Raw genomic sequence first — 14,191 nt, forward strand, 5'->3', positions numbered from 1 at the left:
GTGTGTATCATTTGAAAATATGGCTGTGTGTACCAAATGAGAACAGAAGTTGCATTTTGTGAACAGGTAAGAGATTTGATGGCAAAGAGTCATCTTGCAAAGGGAGTGTCAGGTTTAGCATTTTGTGTGTGAGGTTTTCAGTTTTGTGTGTGCAGTTTTGAGAAAGCTGTTATTGTTTTCAGAAATGTGTGTTAACTGTAAAACTGTAAGATGCTTTTAGCATGCCAGGATGCCGTTAACTGCATTGACTTGAGACCACAATGAAACATAACAAGCCCTTCTTGTGATCAAACTTTTTAATTAAATGAAATAATCCAGTTTTATTTTACAATAAATCAAGCCTGATAAAGCTTGATTTAGCCCTATTGAATGCCACATGTTAAGGACAATGAGTGTGAAAGAGTGCAGGTGTCCTTGAAAAGGCAATGAGGTGAGCCAGGTGTGTGAAAAGTGAAGTCTATGTTTGCATGTCTCAGATCTCAGAAAGCACTTTATAATGGTGAGTGTGTGTTTGCAATAAAGGTGTGTATGTCTGTGTGCTAACAGCAGATTAGAAAATTGATTACATTAAGGACATAAAATATCTGGCTCCAAAATAGCTGTATGCAGGCTGCTCACACACGATATAACAAAGACTATTTCTTCAGACTAAGGATTGTATTAAAACTGAGTACTCAAAGCAAGTCAAAAAATGTCATATATGTATCATTCAAATATAAAAATGCATTATCTTCAAAACCTAAACACCATATTTGATTAAACAGGGTTAATGATTCGCATTATGGCAAAGTGTACACTGTTGTGTTTGATGAGTCAGGTTTTTCATTTTAGACTAACATTTTGAGTTTAAATAATAGCACTCCTTATGGCTAATAATTTCTAAATTGCTGTTACAAAATGACAGATAATTGCTTTTAAAAATAATACAGCCCAATCCTAACAACAACAAAAAAGTCTTACTGGGAATCAAATGAGATGTGGTTATAAAAACTGGATACTCTGTTTATGCTATGCTATAGTATAGTGCTAAAAAATAAAAATACAATTATGTATGTCTTTTTTATTAAGTTATTTATAGATACAAGTCCATGTGACAGATGTCAGTGATGTCGTCACTTCAAACGTCAACTTAAGACGACCACTTTTTCAAACGGCAAACCAGTTAACTCAAGAGTTCCCACACAAGTATATGTGCCCACTAGAACTTCAAGGGGTGTCTCTTAATTGGTGGGAGAAGCAATTTCTGGTTTCTTATTGGTCCTCTGACAGAACAGTGAAATCGTCTCCCCTTACTGCTTACTGTGAGATGTCATTGGGTAGAAGTTTCCAAAGCACTGCAAGGGTTCTCACAATAAAATTGATATAGTTGAAGCTCTTGTAAGTTGCTATAGCAACCATAGAAAATGTTATTTTTTATATATATAAAAATTTTATAATCTAAAATTCTAATATGTATCAGTGAGAGTTTTCATCTTGGAAGATTCAAAATTCACTTGTCACTTGTATGTCAACTAGTATTTCCAACCAGATTGGTGGTTTTCTAGTTCTTGTTGGCAAGTGACATTAGTGAGAACTAAATTTGTAAAAACCGCTAATGGGTTTGAAATACAGTGACTGTGAGATCAAGGTATTAGCAACAAAAGAAAGTCGGTAGAGTTGAAAACTGTCACTATTTGCGCCCTTTCTTGTTTTTAACCTGTAGCACTTTGAGATTTAGCTAAATGTAAAGTGCTTTACAAATACAATTATTATTATTATAGGTCCATAAATGCTGTGGGCTCAGAGAACCGGTACATAGCTGAAATTTAGAAGAAATGGTCAGATGTAAAACTTTAAATGATGAAACGAGTGGTGGCGCATCGTGACAGCATGGCAGCTATAGGGTTAGCATGACATGTATTTCCTGAGTGATTTTGTCATTCGTTTGACACCCTCAAGTTTAACAGAAGTTATTAAGTGGTGGCAGATTTAACAGAAGACCATATAGCATTTCCCGTTTTGGGTTTTGGGATTTTGATGTGATCATCAAATCAAATATATTTGTATAGCCCTTTTTACACGCAAGCATGTCACAGAGGGCTTCACATACGCCCATAGAACTGCCCCTCAACCAACCTAAACCCTCAAGGAAGACAAGGAAAAACTCGGGAGAAAAAATTGAAGAAACCTTGGGAGGAGCAATTCAGAGAGGGATCCCCTCCTCCAGAGACGGTTGGCAAGAGAGAGGAGCAGAACACAAGCTAAACATAGTCATACAGTGTCAATGGGTTTTGAAACACCAAAAATCCATTGTTCGGCTTTATCATCCACATTAATGATCAAACTTTTATTTTTATGTTTTTTGAATATTCAACGTCATTAAAGTAGAAACTTTATTTTGTAATGTTTGGTGAGTTTTGGCACTTTTCAGTTAGAATTTGCCATGTTACAGAGCCAGACAAGACTTTGCGGACGGTCCGCACATTCTTGCGTCTGCTCAAAACTTTCTGTGACTGCCTGCACATTTTCACATAAAGTAAATCTTTATACATCACAAAGTGTGCGTGAAAACCACCGTACGCAAGCTTTTCGTGCGTACTCAACGTTCATACATGAGGCCCTTGGTCTTTAAGTTGTTACAGTTGTTCTCTCAACAGATTTCCTAGTCCTGGCTTTGTCTTTTTGGGATGAGGCCAAATTCATTCTAAGCAAGCTCTACCAGCCACTTCTTCCAGCACGGACTCTTGTAGCAATGTTATATTGTTTTGAGAACATTGTGAGTTTTTGTATTGGAGGTTCTCAAAGCTACACAAGAATGTTCTCCTCTTCGCTGGTTCTCATAGGGAGGTCTCATTAGTGTGCGGTCGGGAGTTCTCCTCCTCCAGGAGGGCAATTCTTTGCTTCAGCATGCGGACCTGGGTCTCGTGACGTTCTACCATAGCCATCATTTGAGCCTCCATCTTCTTCAGCTTGTTCTGGTGCTTTTTCTTAGCCTTCTCATAGGCCGCCACCAGGTTACTGAGGAGAAAATGGGTTTAAAGTGGGACAATGAGTCAGAGAGTAAGAAAAATAAATAGAGAAAGTAGGTGTATAGGGAGAGGAGCCAAGAGAAGAAAAAAGGAAGGAAGGAAGGAAGGAAAAGAGTGAGGGAATAAAAAGTGTGAAGAATGTTGGCAGCTTGGCTAAGTAAGATAATGTCAAACTTTCAACTACTGTTGTAAATTAGTTATTTCAATTAAGTTAGTTTAATTTGGGGAAGGTAATGTAATTCTGTTGTTATCAAATGTTATTACCCCCTAGAGGACAGTACTGTATCATAATACATATTATCCATAAAAGAGGATACATGTAATCAATTACTTTTGTTTCTGAATGGATATCAGTTTATTTGTTATGTATTGGCCTCAGGACAGTGAACGCAGCACTTAAAAGTTCTTTACTTCCTGTGATGCCTAAAAAATGTGTCCCTTCTCTGCACGTTGTGTTGCTCCACTGTCTGGCAAGAGAATGCATCTGTGGAAGTCTTGCTGCAGTGTACTGTGCCCTACTGCAGTGTTACTCATTGACGGGTTTTGTGGAGTCAACTCATTGCAAAAAAGTGGGACTTTGTCCTATCATTGTGGCTCTCATGAAAAAAAATTGTGAAGACCACTGCCCTACTGTAACCAAGATGTTATTGTTCGACTGTAGTATGTTTTTGCTCACTGTGTCTGGTAGCTGAAATGTGGTTACTTTGCAATGTGGCTAGTACTGTATTGTTCGGAAATAAAGCCACGGCCTGTACCCCGATTTTAGAGTTTTCTTGTGGTTGTACAGCTTATATTTCGGTTTTAGAACAAAAAAGTGGCTTTGTCCCAAGTTCTCGACAGACTGTGCAGCTAATTTATTGCTCAACACTTGAGCGGGGGCTTATTACTTGAAAGAATAATTATTTACTGTGTCGTCTCAGTTACACTATCAGGGCTTGGAAATACAGTGACTTGCTAAAGTAGGCAAATGGCTAGTAGAACATAATATTTCTTTAATAATTTCAGTAAATCAAACAGCTGTAAGACCCAGTGACATTTTATATAGGCCTACAGCTAGCAAACTAACGTTAGGTGGCATCGCTAACGACATTGGCTAATTCAACTTCGGGAGTGTAACCAAGCTCTTTGTAGGTTCGTTTTAAATATAATTGTATATGGTCTTGTGGACTGTAAGACACGGATGCAGTCTCTTTTCACAACTTGGATTTTCCCACTTCTCTTCTTGACATTGCCATTCGAACAGCCCTCACTGATTTTACGTAATGCTTACGTCAGCATCATGCCTATGGCAACTCCCGAGGGTCAAAACACCCTTTTCTGCTCCAGTAGGCTATCTTCAGGATTTGCAAGCTAGCTAATCTTATACTTTATATAAAATAATTTTGTAGAAATAACACTTGACTTGGCTTTATTTTTGGACATACTATCCAAACCGAAGTGTGTTACACAATACTGTAAGACCGCCGATACTCATGCATTGCTTGATATTGTAGCGACAATGCTCTTGGTACCCAGAGTGCCCCGCTGCAAGGTGAAAAGCAAGGAAGTTGAGGACATCAGCTTAGTTGGATAAGCATTGTTTGGAATTCTATTATTGTGTTTGTTCTCTTTTGAAATGTATAATGCTATGGTCTGTAGTTTAGATAATTTGAGTGTTCACCCTGATTGTAAATGTTGTCTATTTAGATGGCTATCCAAGCAGTCCAGTGTGAAAGAGTCCCTGGGTAAATAAGCAAATGGCCTATATTCCAGTGCGGCCTAGACTCCGATTTACAAACACAAAGTTCCCATTCTGATGGAATGCAGCTCATAGAAAATGTGGCAATTTTCCGTAAAATACGGTAAATACACACTGTAGTCATAGTTGTTTGGCTATTGATTTTTACATTTAAGTACTTATGCAAAGAACGTTTGCATAAGTACTTGCCACATGCTTCGACAAACAATTGTCCTGGTGCAAGTAACTGTCATTATCACATTTCGTACTTCTGTAGATCTATTTCTTATTTCCTGTTAGTTTCTGTGCATCCAATCAGCGACAAAAGTGTTGTACCTACCTTTTCCGTTGCCGTCTCTACCTTTTTCTATCCACGCCCAGCGCCATTAATTTTTGAGTCATTTATTTATGGGTAGGACTAGGACATTATCCCCAGGCTTCATGAATTTGCGTTCCATGCTTTCACCGACAACACTAACGGGACGTATGGATCTCATTCACACTGTGTTGCCAGGACCCGCCCTGTTCTGCTTCAGATAGGCTTGTAACGTTAGTTATAGCTGCATTCCTTTCATATGATTGGTGGGGAAATCAATGGACTCAAAAATATTAAACTGCTAAAAGTTCCGATTTTTTTTCTCATGGCCGCACGCCGGACATCCAGCACGGTGCCAGAATACTTTAAACCCTGAATTTAGTTTCCCTAAAGTAAGTTATCTGCAATTATCACTGTACTACAGCTGTCGTAATGAGTCTGTTGTGTGATGACCTCCTTTTTCTCTGTTTCTCTGCCTGGTTGTGATTTCTTTGTTGGACGGTGATGGCAGGGGCAAGGACAACATCTATAGGGTGTTTACTTGTTAAGTTAGTCGTGGAATACATTTGTTATTCATTTGCAACCCCTAATGCAGATTTCCCTTTTTGTCTTGGCCTCAGAGCCAATAATGCCAGTTTCTATGGTTACCTGTTTGCACGTTTAAGGTCATTGACAAACTCAGCGCTCTGCTGGTGGCGAACCTCACTGCTCTTAGTCAGACGCTCCAACGCTGCTACAAGCTCCTGGACACGACCCTTCACCTTCTTCTCCCTAACACACATATATACACACACACACACACAAAGGGTTTCTGATTAAGGAATGTTTGTACACAACATGGCATACCATGACAACAGGTATGCATAAAAACACACACACATACACACACACACACATACACACACCCTACCGCCTCAGAGCATTGGTAAACTCTTCAGCCAGGTCACTGTCATTTAAGGTCCTTAGGTCAAGACTGATGGTTGGAGAGTCCCCAGAGTCCTGCAAGAGACACAATAAAGATTTTAAAATTGTTTGTACAAACTTCAGTCAACACACTTCACAGTCACAGAAGTCCCTGATGATATTCAACTCAACTTAAATGGCCATTTTTCTATGAGAAATCCTGTACATTGTACATATCCAAACCTCTCTTGGGGAAAAAAAACTACCCTGTAGAGATGTCAAACATCATCTTGTTGCGTGGGGGATGTCAGTTCCTTTTTTCTCTTTCTCTTTGTTTATTTGATCAAGAGGGACAGTGTACATTCATAAACATTAAAATGTAAATGCACCCAATTATAGCCAAAAGGCTCATTTCCATTTACAGTCCCTCTGCCAGAGAGAAAAAGGCTATACAACCTAAAAAAGGCATTAACGTATACATGGGCATCGCTGCAAGTAACTTGGGGGGTCACGTCCCCCCCACTTAAAAAAAAAAAGTTGTTTGGACCCCCCCACTAGTCCAGCGATCTTTCCATTGCTTCACAATCAAATCCGTTCCACTTTATCAGTAGGGAGAATACCCATATCAATAGAATTCCACTCCACGTTTTCTAGACAAACGGCATCATGCACGCAGATTCAACTCCCATACTCTTTGATAGACGCATCGCGCTTGCAGCTAGCACTTCAGAGATGACTGTTCCACAGACGAGATGGACATAAGGAAGTTTTTTTTTTTTTGGAGGAAGAGGAAAGTAAGTCAGAGTTGCCCAAGTTTTCTCTTCAGTGGCCAAAGCACCCTTATGAGACATTCTCTGACCATAATAGCCAGTGCCGCCGCTCCCATAACGCGCACTACGCGCTGTGCGTAGGGCACCAAGTCTTGGGGGGGCACCAAAAAATTGCCAACTGAACAATCATCATAGTTATAATAATTATAATGCCAATATTATTTTATTATAGAAATATTAGGCACCTTTTAGGCATGTATATCACAACATAGGCAGAACAAGAGATATATTTAATTGCTCAAAAAAAGTTACGATGGTGCCCCCCCCAAAAAAAATAAACTTCCCAAGCTCGCCGTGGGTGCCCTTTCCTATCTCAGTGGCCTGACGAACTTTGACAGTAGGCTAGGTCAACTATTCGAAAATTGCCTCAAAAAGACAAGAGGAGTCAGGGGCAGAAAAAAGAAAGAGAAAGAAACTTTGAGATGATGTCCATGCATCACTTTCAGGTAAGTCCATGTTTATTCATTATTAAATATGGGAAATGTGCTGCTAATTTAATGGTTAGCCTATGCATACACCTCGAACTAGCTGACGTTATTGCTAATGTTAGCACACTCAAATATGTTAGGTGCAAGCTAAATTGAGATTTTACTGTTAAACATTATCTATACATTTTACAAGTAACTGACGCCAGCTAGCTGTTACTATACTTTACATTCTATGATGCTTTTATATTAAATGTATAAAATAGTTTTAAAATTAGTAATAAAGGTGGAGAGCTCCTTGGCTGCTTTCAGTTGTAAATGTTTTGGAAAACCAGGCCAAGAAATGTAAGGGTGGGGCTGAAAAATTAAGAGACAAAAATACATCAACTTTTCTAGACAAGGTTTTACCAATTGAAAATCGGCTGTATATTTTACATGAAGCTCAAACTATTTTGCGCTGAAATAAAGGCCAACGCTTGCGCGTGTTGCGCGCTCACATTAAGTCGGGAACTCCGTAACTAGCATCATCAAACACAGAATGTGGATGCATTGGCAGCAGGGTTGCCAGGTCTGTGTGACAAAACCAGCCCAATGGCCAATCAAAACCAGCCCAATATCAGAACTCAAAATATGCCCCTGCTAAACCATATACACTGCTTTTAAAGTCCAACAGCATTGCTATCATTGCCAAATCTATTGTAATATCTACAAAGTAACACCAAATGTTTAGTATGCCAGCATTAAAACCAGTTTTTAGAAGATTTTCTCAGAAGACTGAGTGCATTAGGCACGTCTGCACACGCACAGTGCGTGTGTGCATGTGTGCGTGCCCCATGTCCATGTGTGTATGTGCTGATCTGGAGTCTATAGCTCTCAAAATAGCTCTCAAACTGTAATTTATTCATGTACCTAAACATTTGAGACAGTATTGGTGCATTAGTATACTCAAGTGTGAATTTAGACCATGAAATATGGTAAATTAGTAGAAAATATGCTTATACTTTACGGATTGGCACCAAGCAAAATTATACATACACATTGTAAATTTAGCAAAACTGTGATGTTTTATACATCAAAATGTTCAGTAGGCACAGTGTAATCACAGAAAAATAAAAAGAAAAGAAGCAGACTGGCCCAAGTTGGCTGAAATGACTCAAAATGCTACCTCGTCCCCCTTAATTCTGAATAATGCCAAACATTTGACAATTCTACAATAGATTAATTGCAGCTCAAAATCAACCTAAAATACAACACAGTGCATCTTTACTCATCAGTATTATCCCTACTCATCAGTAACATACTCATCAGAATCATCTTTACTCATCAGAATCATCCCTACTCATCAGAATCATCCCTACACATCAGAATCATCTTTACTCATCAGTATTATCCCTACTCATCAGTATCATCCCTTATCATCATTAACATCTTTACTCATCAGTATCATTCCTAATCATCAGCATCATCCCTAATCATCAGTAAAATCTTTACTCATCAGTATCATGATGAGTAAAGATTTTACTGATGATTAGGGATGATCAGTATCATCCCCTCCATGAGTCACCACCTTACCGCGGTGGAGGGGTTTGCGTGTCCTAGTGATCCTGGAAGCTATGTTGTCGGGGGCTTTATGCCCCTGGTAGGGTCTCCCAAGGCAAACAGGTTCCAGGTGAAAGACCAGACAAAGCGTGGCTCAAAAAACCAACCATGAAGAAACATAACAATGGTTCCCAGTTGCCCCTGCCCGGAAGCGGGTCACCGGGGCCCCCCCCTGGAGCCAGGCCCGGGGGTGGGGCTCGATGGCGAGCGCCTGGTGGCCGGGCCTTTTCCCATGGGGCCCGGTCGGGCACAGCCCGAAGAGACAACGTGGGACCCTCTTCCAGTGGGCTCACCATCCGCAGGAGGGGTCATGGGGGTCGGGTGCAGTGTGAGACGGGCGGCGGCCGAAGGCGGGGGCCTTGGCGGTCCGATCCTCGGCTGCAGAAGCTAGCTTTAGGGACGTGGAACGTCACCTCGCTGGCGGGAAAGGAGCCTGAGCTGGTGCGCGAGGTAGAGAGTTTCCGGCTAGATATAGTCGGCCTTGCCTCGACGCACAGCACGGGCTCCGGAACCAGTCTCCTTGAGAGGGGCTGGACTCTCTTCCACTCTGGAGTTGCCCTTGGTGAGAGGCGTCGAGCTGGGGTGGGAATACTTGTTTCCCCTCGGTTCGGTGCCTGTACATTGGGGTTCACCCCGGTGGATGAGAGGGTAGCCTCCCTCCGCCTTCGGGTGGGGGGACGGGTCCTCACTGTCGTTTGTGCTTATGCACCAAACGGCAGCTCAGAGTACCCACCCTTTTTGGAGTCTCTGGAGGGGGTGCTGGAAAGCGCTCCTCCCGGGGATTCCCTCGTCCTCCTGGGGGACTTCAATGCTCATGTGGGCAATGACAGTGAGACCTGGAGAGGCGTGATTGGGAGGAACGGCCCCCCCGATCTGAACCCGAGTGGTGTTCTGTTGTTGGACTTCTGTGCTAAACACGGTTTGTCCATAACGAACACCATGTTCAAGCATAAGGGTGTCCATATGTGCACCTGGCACATGGACACCTGAGGTCTCAGTTCGATGATCGACTTCGTAGTCGTGTCGTCGGACTTGAGGCCGCATGTCTTGGACACTCGGGTGAGGAGAGGGGCGGAGCTGTCAACTGATCACCACCTGGTGGTGAGTTGGCTCCGATGGTGGGGGAGGACGCCGGTCAGGCCTGGCAGGCCCAAACGTAATGTGAGGGTCTGCTGGGAACGGCTGGCGGAACCCTCTGTCAGAAGGAGCTTCAACTCGCACCTCCGGGAGAGCTTCGATCATGTCTCGGGGGGGGGCCGGGGACATTGAGTCCGAATGGGCCATGTTCCGGGCCTCCATTGTTGAAGCGGCTGACCGGAGCTGCGGCCGCAAGGCGGTCGGTGCATGTCGCGGCGGTAACCCTCGGACCCGGTGGTGGACTCCGGAGGTGAGGGATGCCGTCAAGCTGAAGAAGGAGGCCTATCGGGCTTTATTGGCTGGTAGGACTCCTGAAGCAGCTGATGTGTACCGGCAGACCAAGCGGAACGCGGCTCTGGCGGTCGCGGAGGCAAAAACCCGGGCATGGGAGGAGTTCGGCGAGGCCATGGAGAATGACTTCCAAACGGCTTCAAAAAGGTTCTGGACCACCATCCGGCGACTCAGGAGGGGGAAGCAGTGCTCTGTCAACACTGTATACGGTGGGGACGGTGCGCTGCTGACTTCGACGGGGGACGTCCTGGATCGGTGGAAGGAATACTTTGAAGACCTCCTTAATTCCACCAACACGCTTTCCGACGTGGAGGCAGAGTCTGGGGACATCGGGGGGGCCCTTCTATCTCTGGGGCCGAGGTCGCCGAGGTGGTTGAAAAGCTCCGCGGTGGCAGGGCCCCTGGGGTGGACGAGGTCCGCCCGGAGTTCCTTAAGGCTCTGGATGTTGTAGGGCTGTCTTGGTTGACACGACTCTGCAACATCGCGTGGACATCGGGGACAGTGCCTCTGGACTGGCAGACCGGGGTGGTGGTTCCCCTCTTTAAAAAGGGGGACCGGAGGGTGTGCTCCAACTTTAGGGGGATCACACTCCTCAGCCTCCCTGGGAAAGTCTATTCAGGGGTCCTGGAGAGGAGGGTCCGCCGGATTGTCGAACCTCGGATTCAGGAGGAGCAATGTGGTTTTCGTCCTGGCCGTGGAACAGTGGACCAGCTCTATACCCTCCGCGGAGTCCTGGAGGGTACATGGGAGTTCGCCCAACCAGTCTACACATGTTTTGTGGATTTGGAAAAGGCGTTCGACCGTGTCCCTCGGGGGCTCATGTGGGGGGTGCTCCGAGAGTACGGGGTACCGGATTCCCTGATCGGGGTTGTCCGGTCCCTGTACGACCGGTGCCAGAGTCTGGTCCGCATTGCCGGTATTAAGTCGAACTTGTTTCCGGTGAGGGTTGGACTCCACCAGGGCTGCCCTATGTCACCGATTCTGTTCATTACCTATATGGACAGGATTTCTAGGCGCAGCCAGGGTGTTGAGGGGGTCCGGTTTGGTGACCTCAGGATCGGGTTGCTGCTTTTTGCAGATGACGTGGTCCTGTTGGCTTCATCGGGCCGTGACCTTCAGCTCTCACTGGAGCGGTTCGCAACCGAATGTGAAGCGGCTGGGATGCGAATCAACACCTCCAAATCTGAGGCCATGGTTATCGACCGGAAAAGGGTGGAGTGCCATCTCCGGGTCGGGGAGGAGATCCTGAACCAAGTGGAGGAGTTCAAGTATCTCGGGGTCTTGTTCACGAGTGAGGGAAGAATGGAGCGCGAGGTCAACAGGCGGATCGGTGCGGCGTCCGCAGTGATGCGGGCTCTGCATCGGTCCGTCGTGGTGAAGAAGGAGCTGAGTCGAAAGGCGAAGCTCTCTATTTACCAGTCGATCTACGTTCCTACCCTCACCTATGGTCACGAACTATGGGTAGTGACTGAAAGAACGAGATCGCGAATACAAGCGGCCGAAATGAGCTTTCTCCGCAGGGTGTCCGGGCTCTCCCTTAGAGATAGGGTGAGAAGCTCGGTCATCCGGGAGGGGCTCAGAGTAGAACCGCTGCTCCTCCGCGTCGAGAGGAGCCAGCTGAGGTGGCTCGGGCATCTGATTAGGATGCCTCCTGGACGCATCCCTGGTGAGGTGTTCCGGGCACGTCCCACTGGGAAGAGGCCCCGGGGAAGACCTCGGGGTCCCCCAGGAAGAGGTGGTGGAAGTGGCCGGGGAGAGGGAAGCCTGGGCCTCCCTGCTTAGGTCGTTGCCCCCGCGACCCGATCCCCGGACAAGTGGCAGATGACGAGACGAGACGAGATCAGTATCATCCCTACTCATCAGCATCTTCCCTAATCATCAGTAACATCTCTAATCATCAGTAACATCTTTACTCATCAGTATCATCCCTACTCATCAGCAGGGCTCAAAATTAACTTTTTGGCTTACCAGCCAAAATGGCTGGGAGATGAAAAAATTACCAGCCAATAATATTTTTTACCGGCCAAAATTAAACCTGGCATTTCAGACATACTCTGAAATTGTTTGACATAAACAACCTTTACCTATGATTTTAATATCATTATAAATCACTCTCAGAATGCAGGGGTTTTTCCTAGGTCAAAATTGGTCTTCGGTGCTCCAAAAAAAAAAATATATATATATATATATATATATATATATATTCTATGTATATATTCCCAGGTGTTTTGCAATTTCCTTAAATTTTTTCTTCGTGCTTACACTATAATTCCAGGTTAAGAATACCAATGGAGGCTGGTTGGAAATCGTTAATCAAACTTTTGTCAGCATTTTGAGTGGAAATTTCATCTGCATTTGTACAGGTGTATTCGTGCACGTCGGGCTGGCACTCGCAGCGGAACGACAGTTTACTGGCCGCTCTGTCCATTCGTGCACCTCACAGTTGCATATTGATCAGACAAGAAGATACGCTTATCAACTTGATTACTATTGATTCAAACAGAACGACGGTTCGGCTGTAGCCTACTTGAAACATACTATTGAGAACATATTCGCTGACATTTTTCATAGGCGACATTTTTCATTCGCTCGGGATTTTCCAAATCAAAATTCTGTGTGACAGAACAATGGGGAATTGCTTTCTCTATGAAATGCTGTCATCCTCTGCCTTTTTTGTATTTTTAAATTTAACTATTTGTAGTATCCGTGTCATTCTCTAGCTGTTATAAAAGGTATGTTCCCAGTTTTCTGCCATCTACATGCGCGCACAACTGTTCGTGTTGGCGGTGCAAGCTTTTTTTAACCATAACGGGCGCGGTGGTCGGGAGCTGTACTCCGCAATTTCACTCGCCAAATGGCGGAGCATCGGACAAAATTTAGTTGCCAGCCCAAATATCTACACGCCATTGGCGCTTGGCGGGTGCCAATTTCGAGCCCTGCTCATCAGTATCATCTTTCCTCATCAGTATTATCCCAAATCATCAGTATCATCCTTAAGCATCAGTATCATCCCTATCGCTATAGTCAGAGCTGTAGCCCTTTCCTCTGTTTCCTGGTTAACATTTGCACAATTTTGGCACCGACCAATCAGTAAAAGAAAGTCTTGCAGACATACAGGAACATCTTTCAGACTCACATTTGCCTTGCTTGCAACTGCAGTCGACTACCTGCAACACACAGGGGCAATCCTAGCTGGGATTTCTAGTCAAGTTCAAGTCTTTTATTGTCAGATGCACAGAACAACACAAGGTCAGACTGGTCACTGAAAAATTCTTAGGACAAGGCAACGCAAAGCAACCTGGCATAACATAACATATAAGTACACAGAACATAGATTACATCTATGATATGCAAAAATATAACAAACCTGATATATAATATTCAGCACAGTATAGTAAACTTCTAAATACACATAATAACCTATAGTAACCTTATAACCCTAAACTAACCTAAGACAAGTGAAGTACAATAGTACAATATTGCTGATAGTGCAACCAGTAGCTGAAAGTGGCAGTGTGTAAAGTGACTCGTGAGGAGTGTATTTGTGTCCATATCAATGCTCATTCAGAAGCCTGATGGCCCTTGGAAAGAAACTGTTGTCCAGTCTGCGTGTGTGAGACCAAATGCTACGGTATCACCTGCCAGAAGGCAACAGGGTAAAAAAAATGGATGGGTGGTAACAATCTCTTAGAATCCTGCCAGCTTTCTTGAGTCCTCCAGGAGACTGCTAACTCCCCATCCTCAAGTTAGGTTTGGTATGGACTCAGTCATCCTCACTAACTTTTACAGATACACTATAGAGAGCATTCTGACCGGTTGCATCACAGTGTGGTATGGGAGCTGCACAGACAGGGACTGCAAGGCCCTATGTAGTGTGGTCCGTTTTGCTGAGTTCATCATCGGCAGGAAGCTCCCAGCCCTACAGGACACCTACCACACACGTTGCCTCAGGAAAGCTGGCAGGA

The 14,191-nt window shown here is 44.2% G+C and overlaps 1 protein-coding gene across 2 annotated transcripts in view; it reads right to left on the minus strand.

Annotated features, from left to right (window-relative positions):
• Positions 1 to 278: 278 nt before the first annotated feature.
• mcc (MCC regulator of WNT signaling pathway) overlaps positions 279 to 14,191 on the minus strand; it is a 334,586-nt gene continuing 320,673 nt past the window's right edge. For both annotated transcript variants that reach the window (XM_084687682.1, XM_084687681.1), the window contains 3 exons: positions 5,952 to 6,040; positions 5,690 to 5,812; positions 279 to 2,997 (listed from right to left, as the gene is read on the minus strand). In XM_084687682.1, the coding sequence (XP_084543808.1) occupies positions 2,817 to 2,997; positions 5,690 to 5,812; positions 5,952 to 6,040 (393 nt within the window). In that variant the 3' untranslated portion in view covers positions 279 to 2,816. The remainder of the gene's footprint in view (positions 2,998 to 5,689; positions 5,813 to 5,951; positions 6,041 to 14,191) is intronic.

This window comes from Hypomesus nipponensis, chromosome 22 (assembly GCF_054491055.1).
Source record: "Hypomesus nipponensis isolate SF chromosome 22, ASM5449105v1, whole genome shotgun sequence".
Lineage (NCBI taxonomy): Eukaryota > Metazoa > Chordata > Actinopteri > Osmeriformes > Osmeridae > Hypomesus > Hypomesus nipponensis.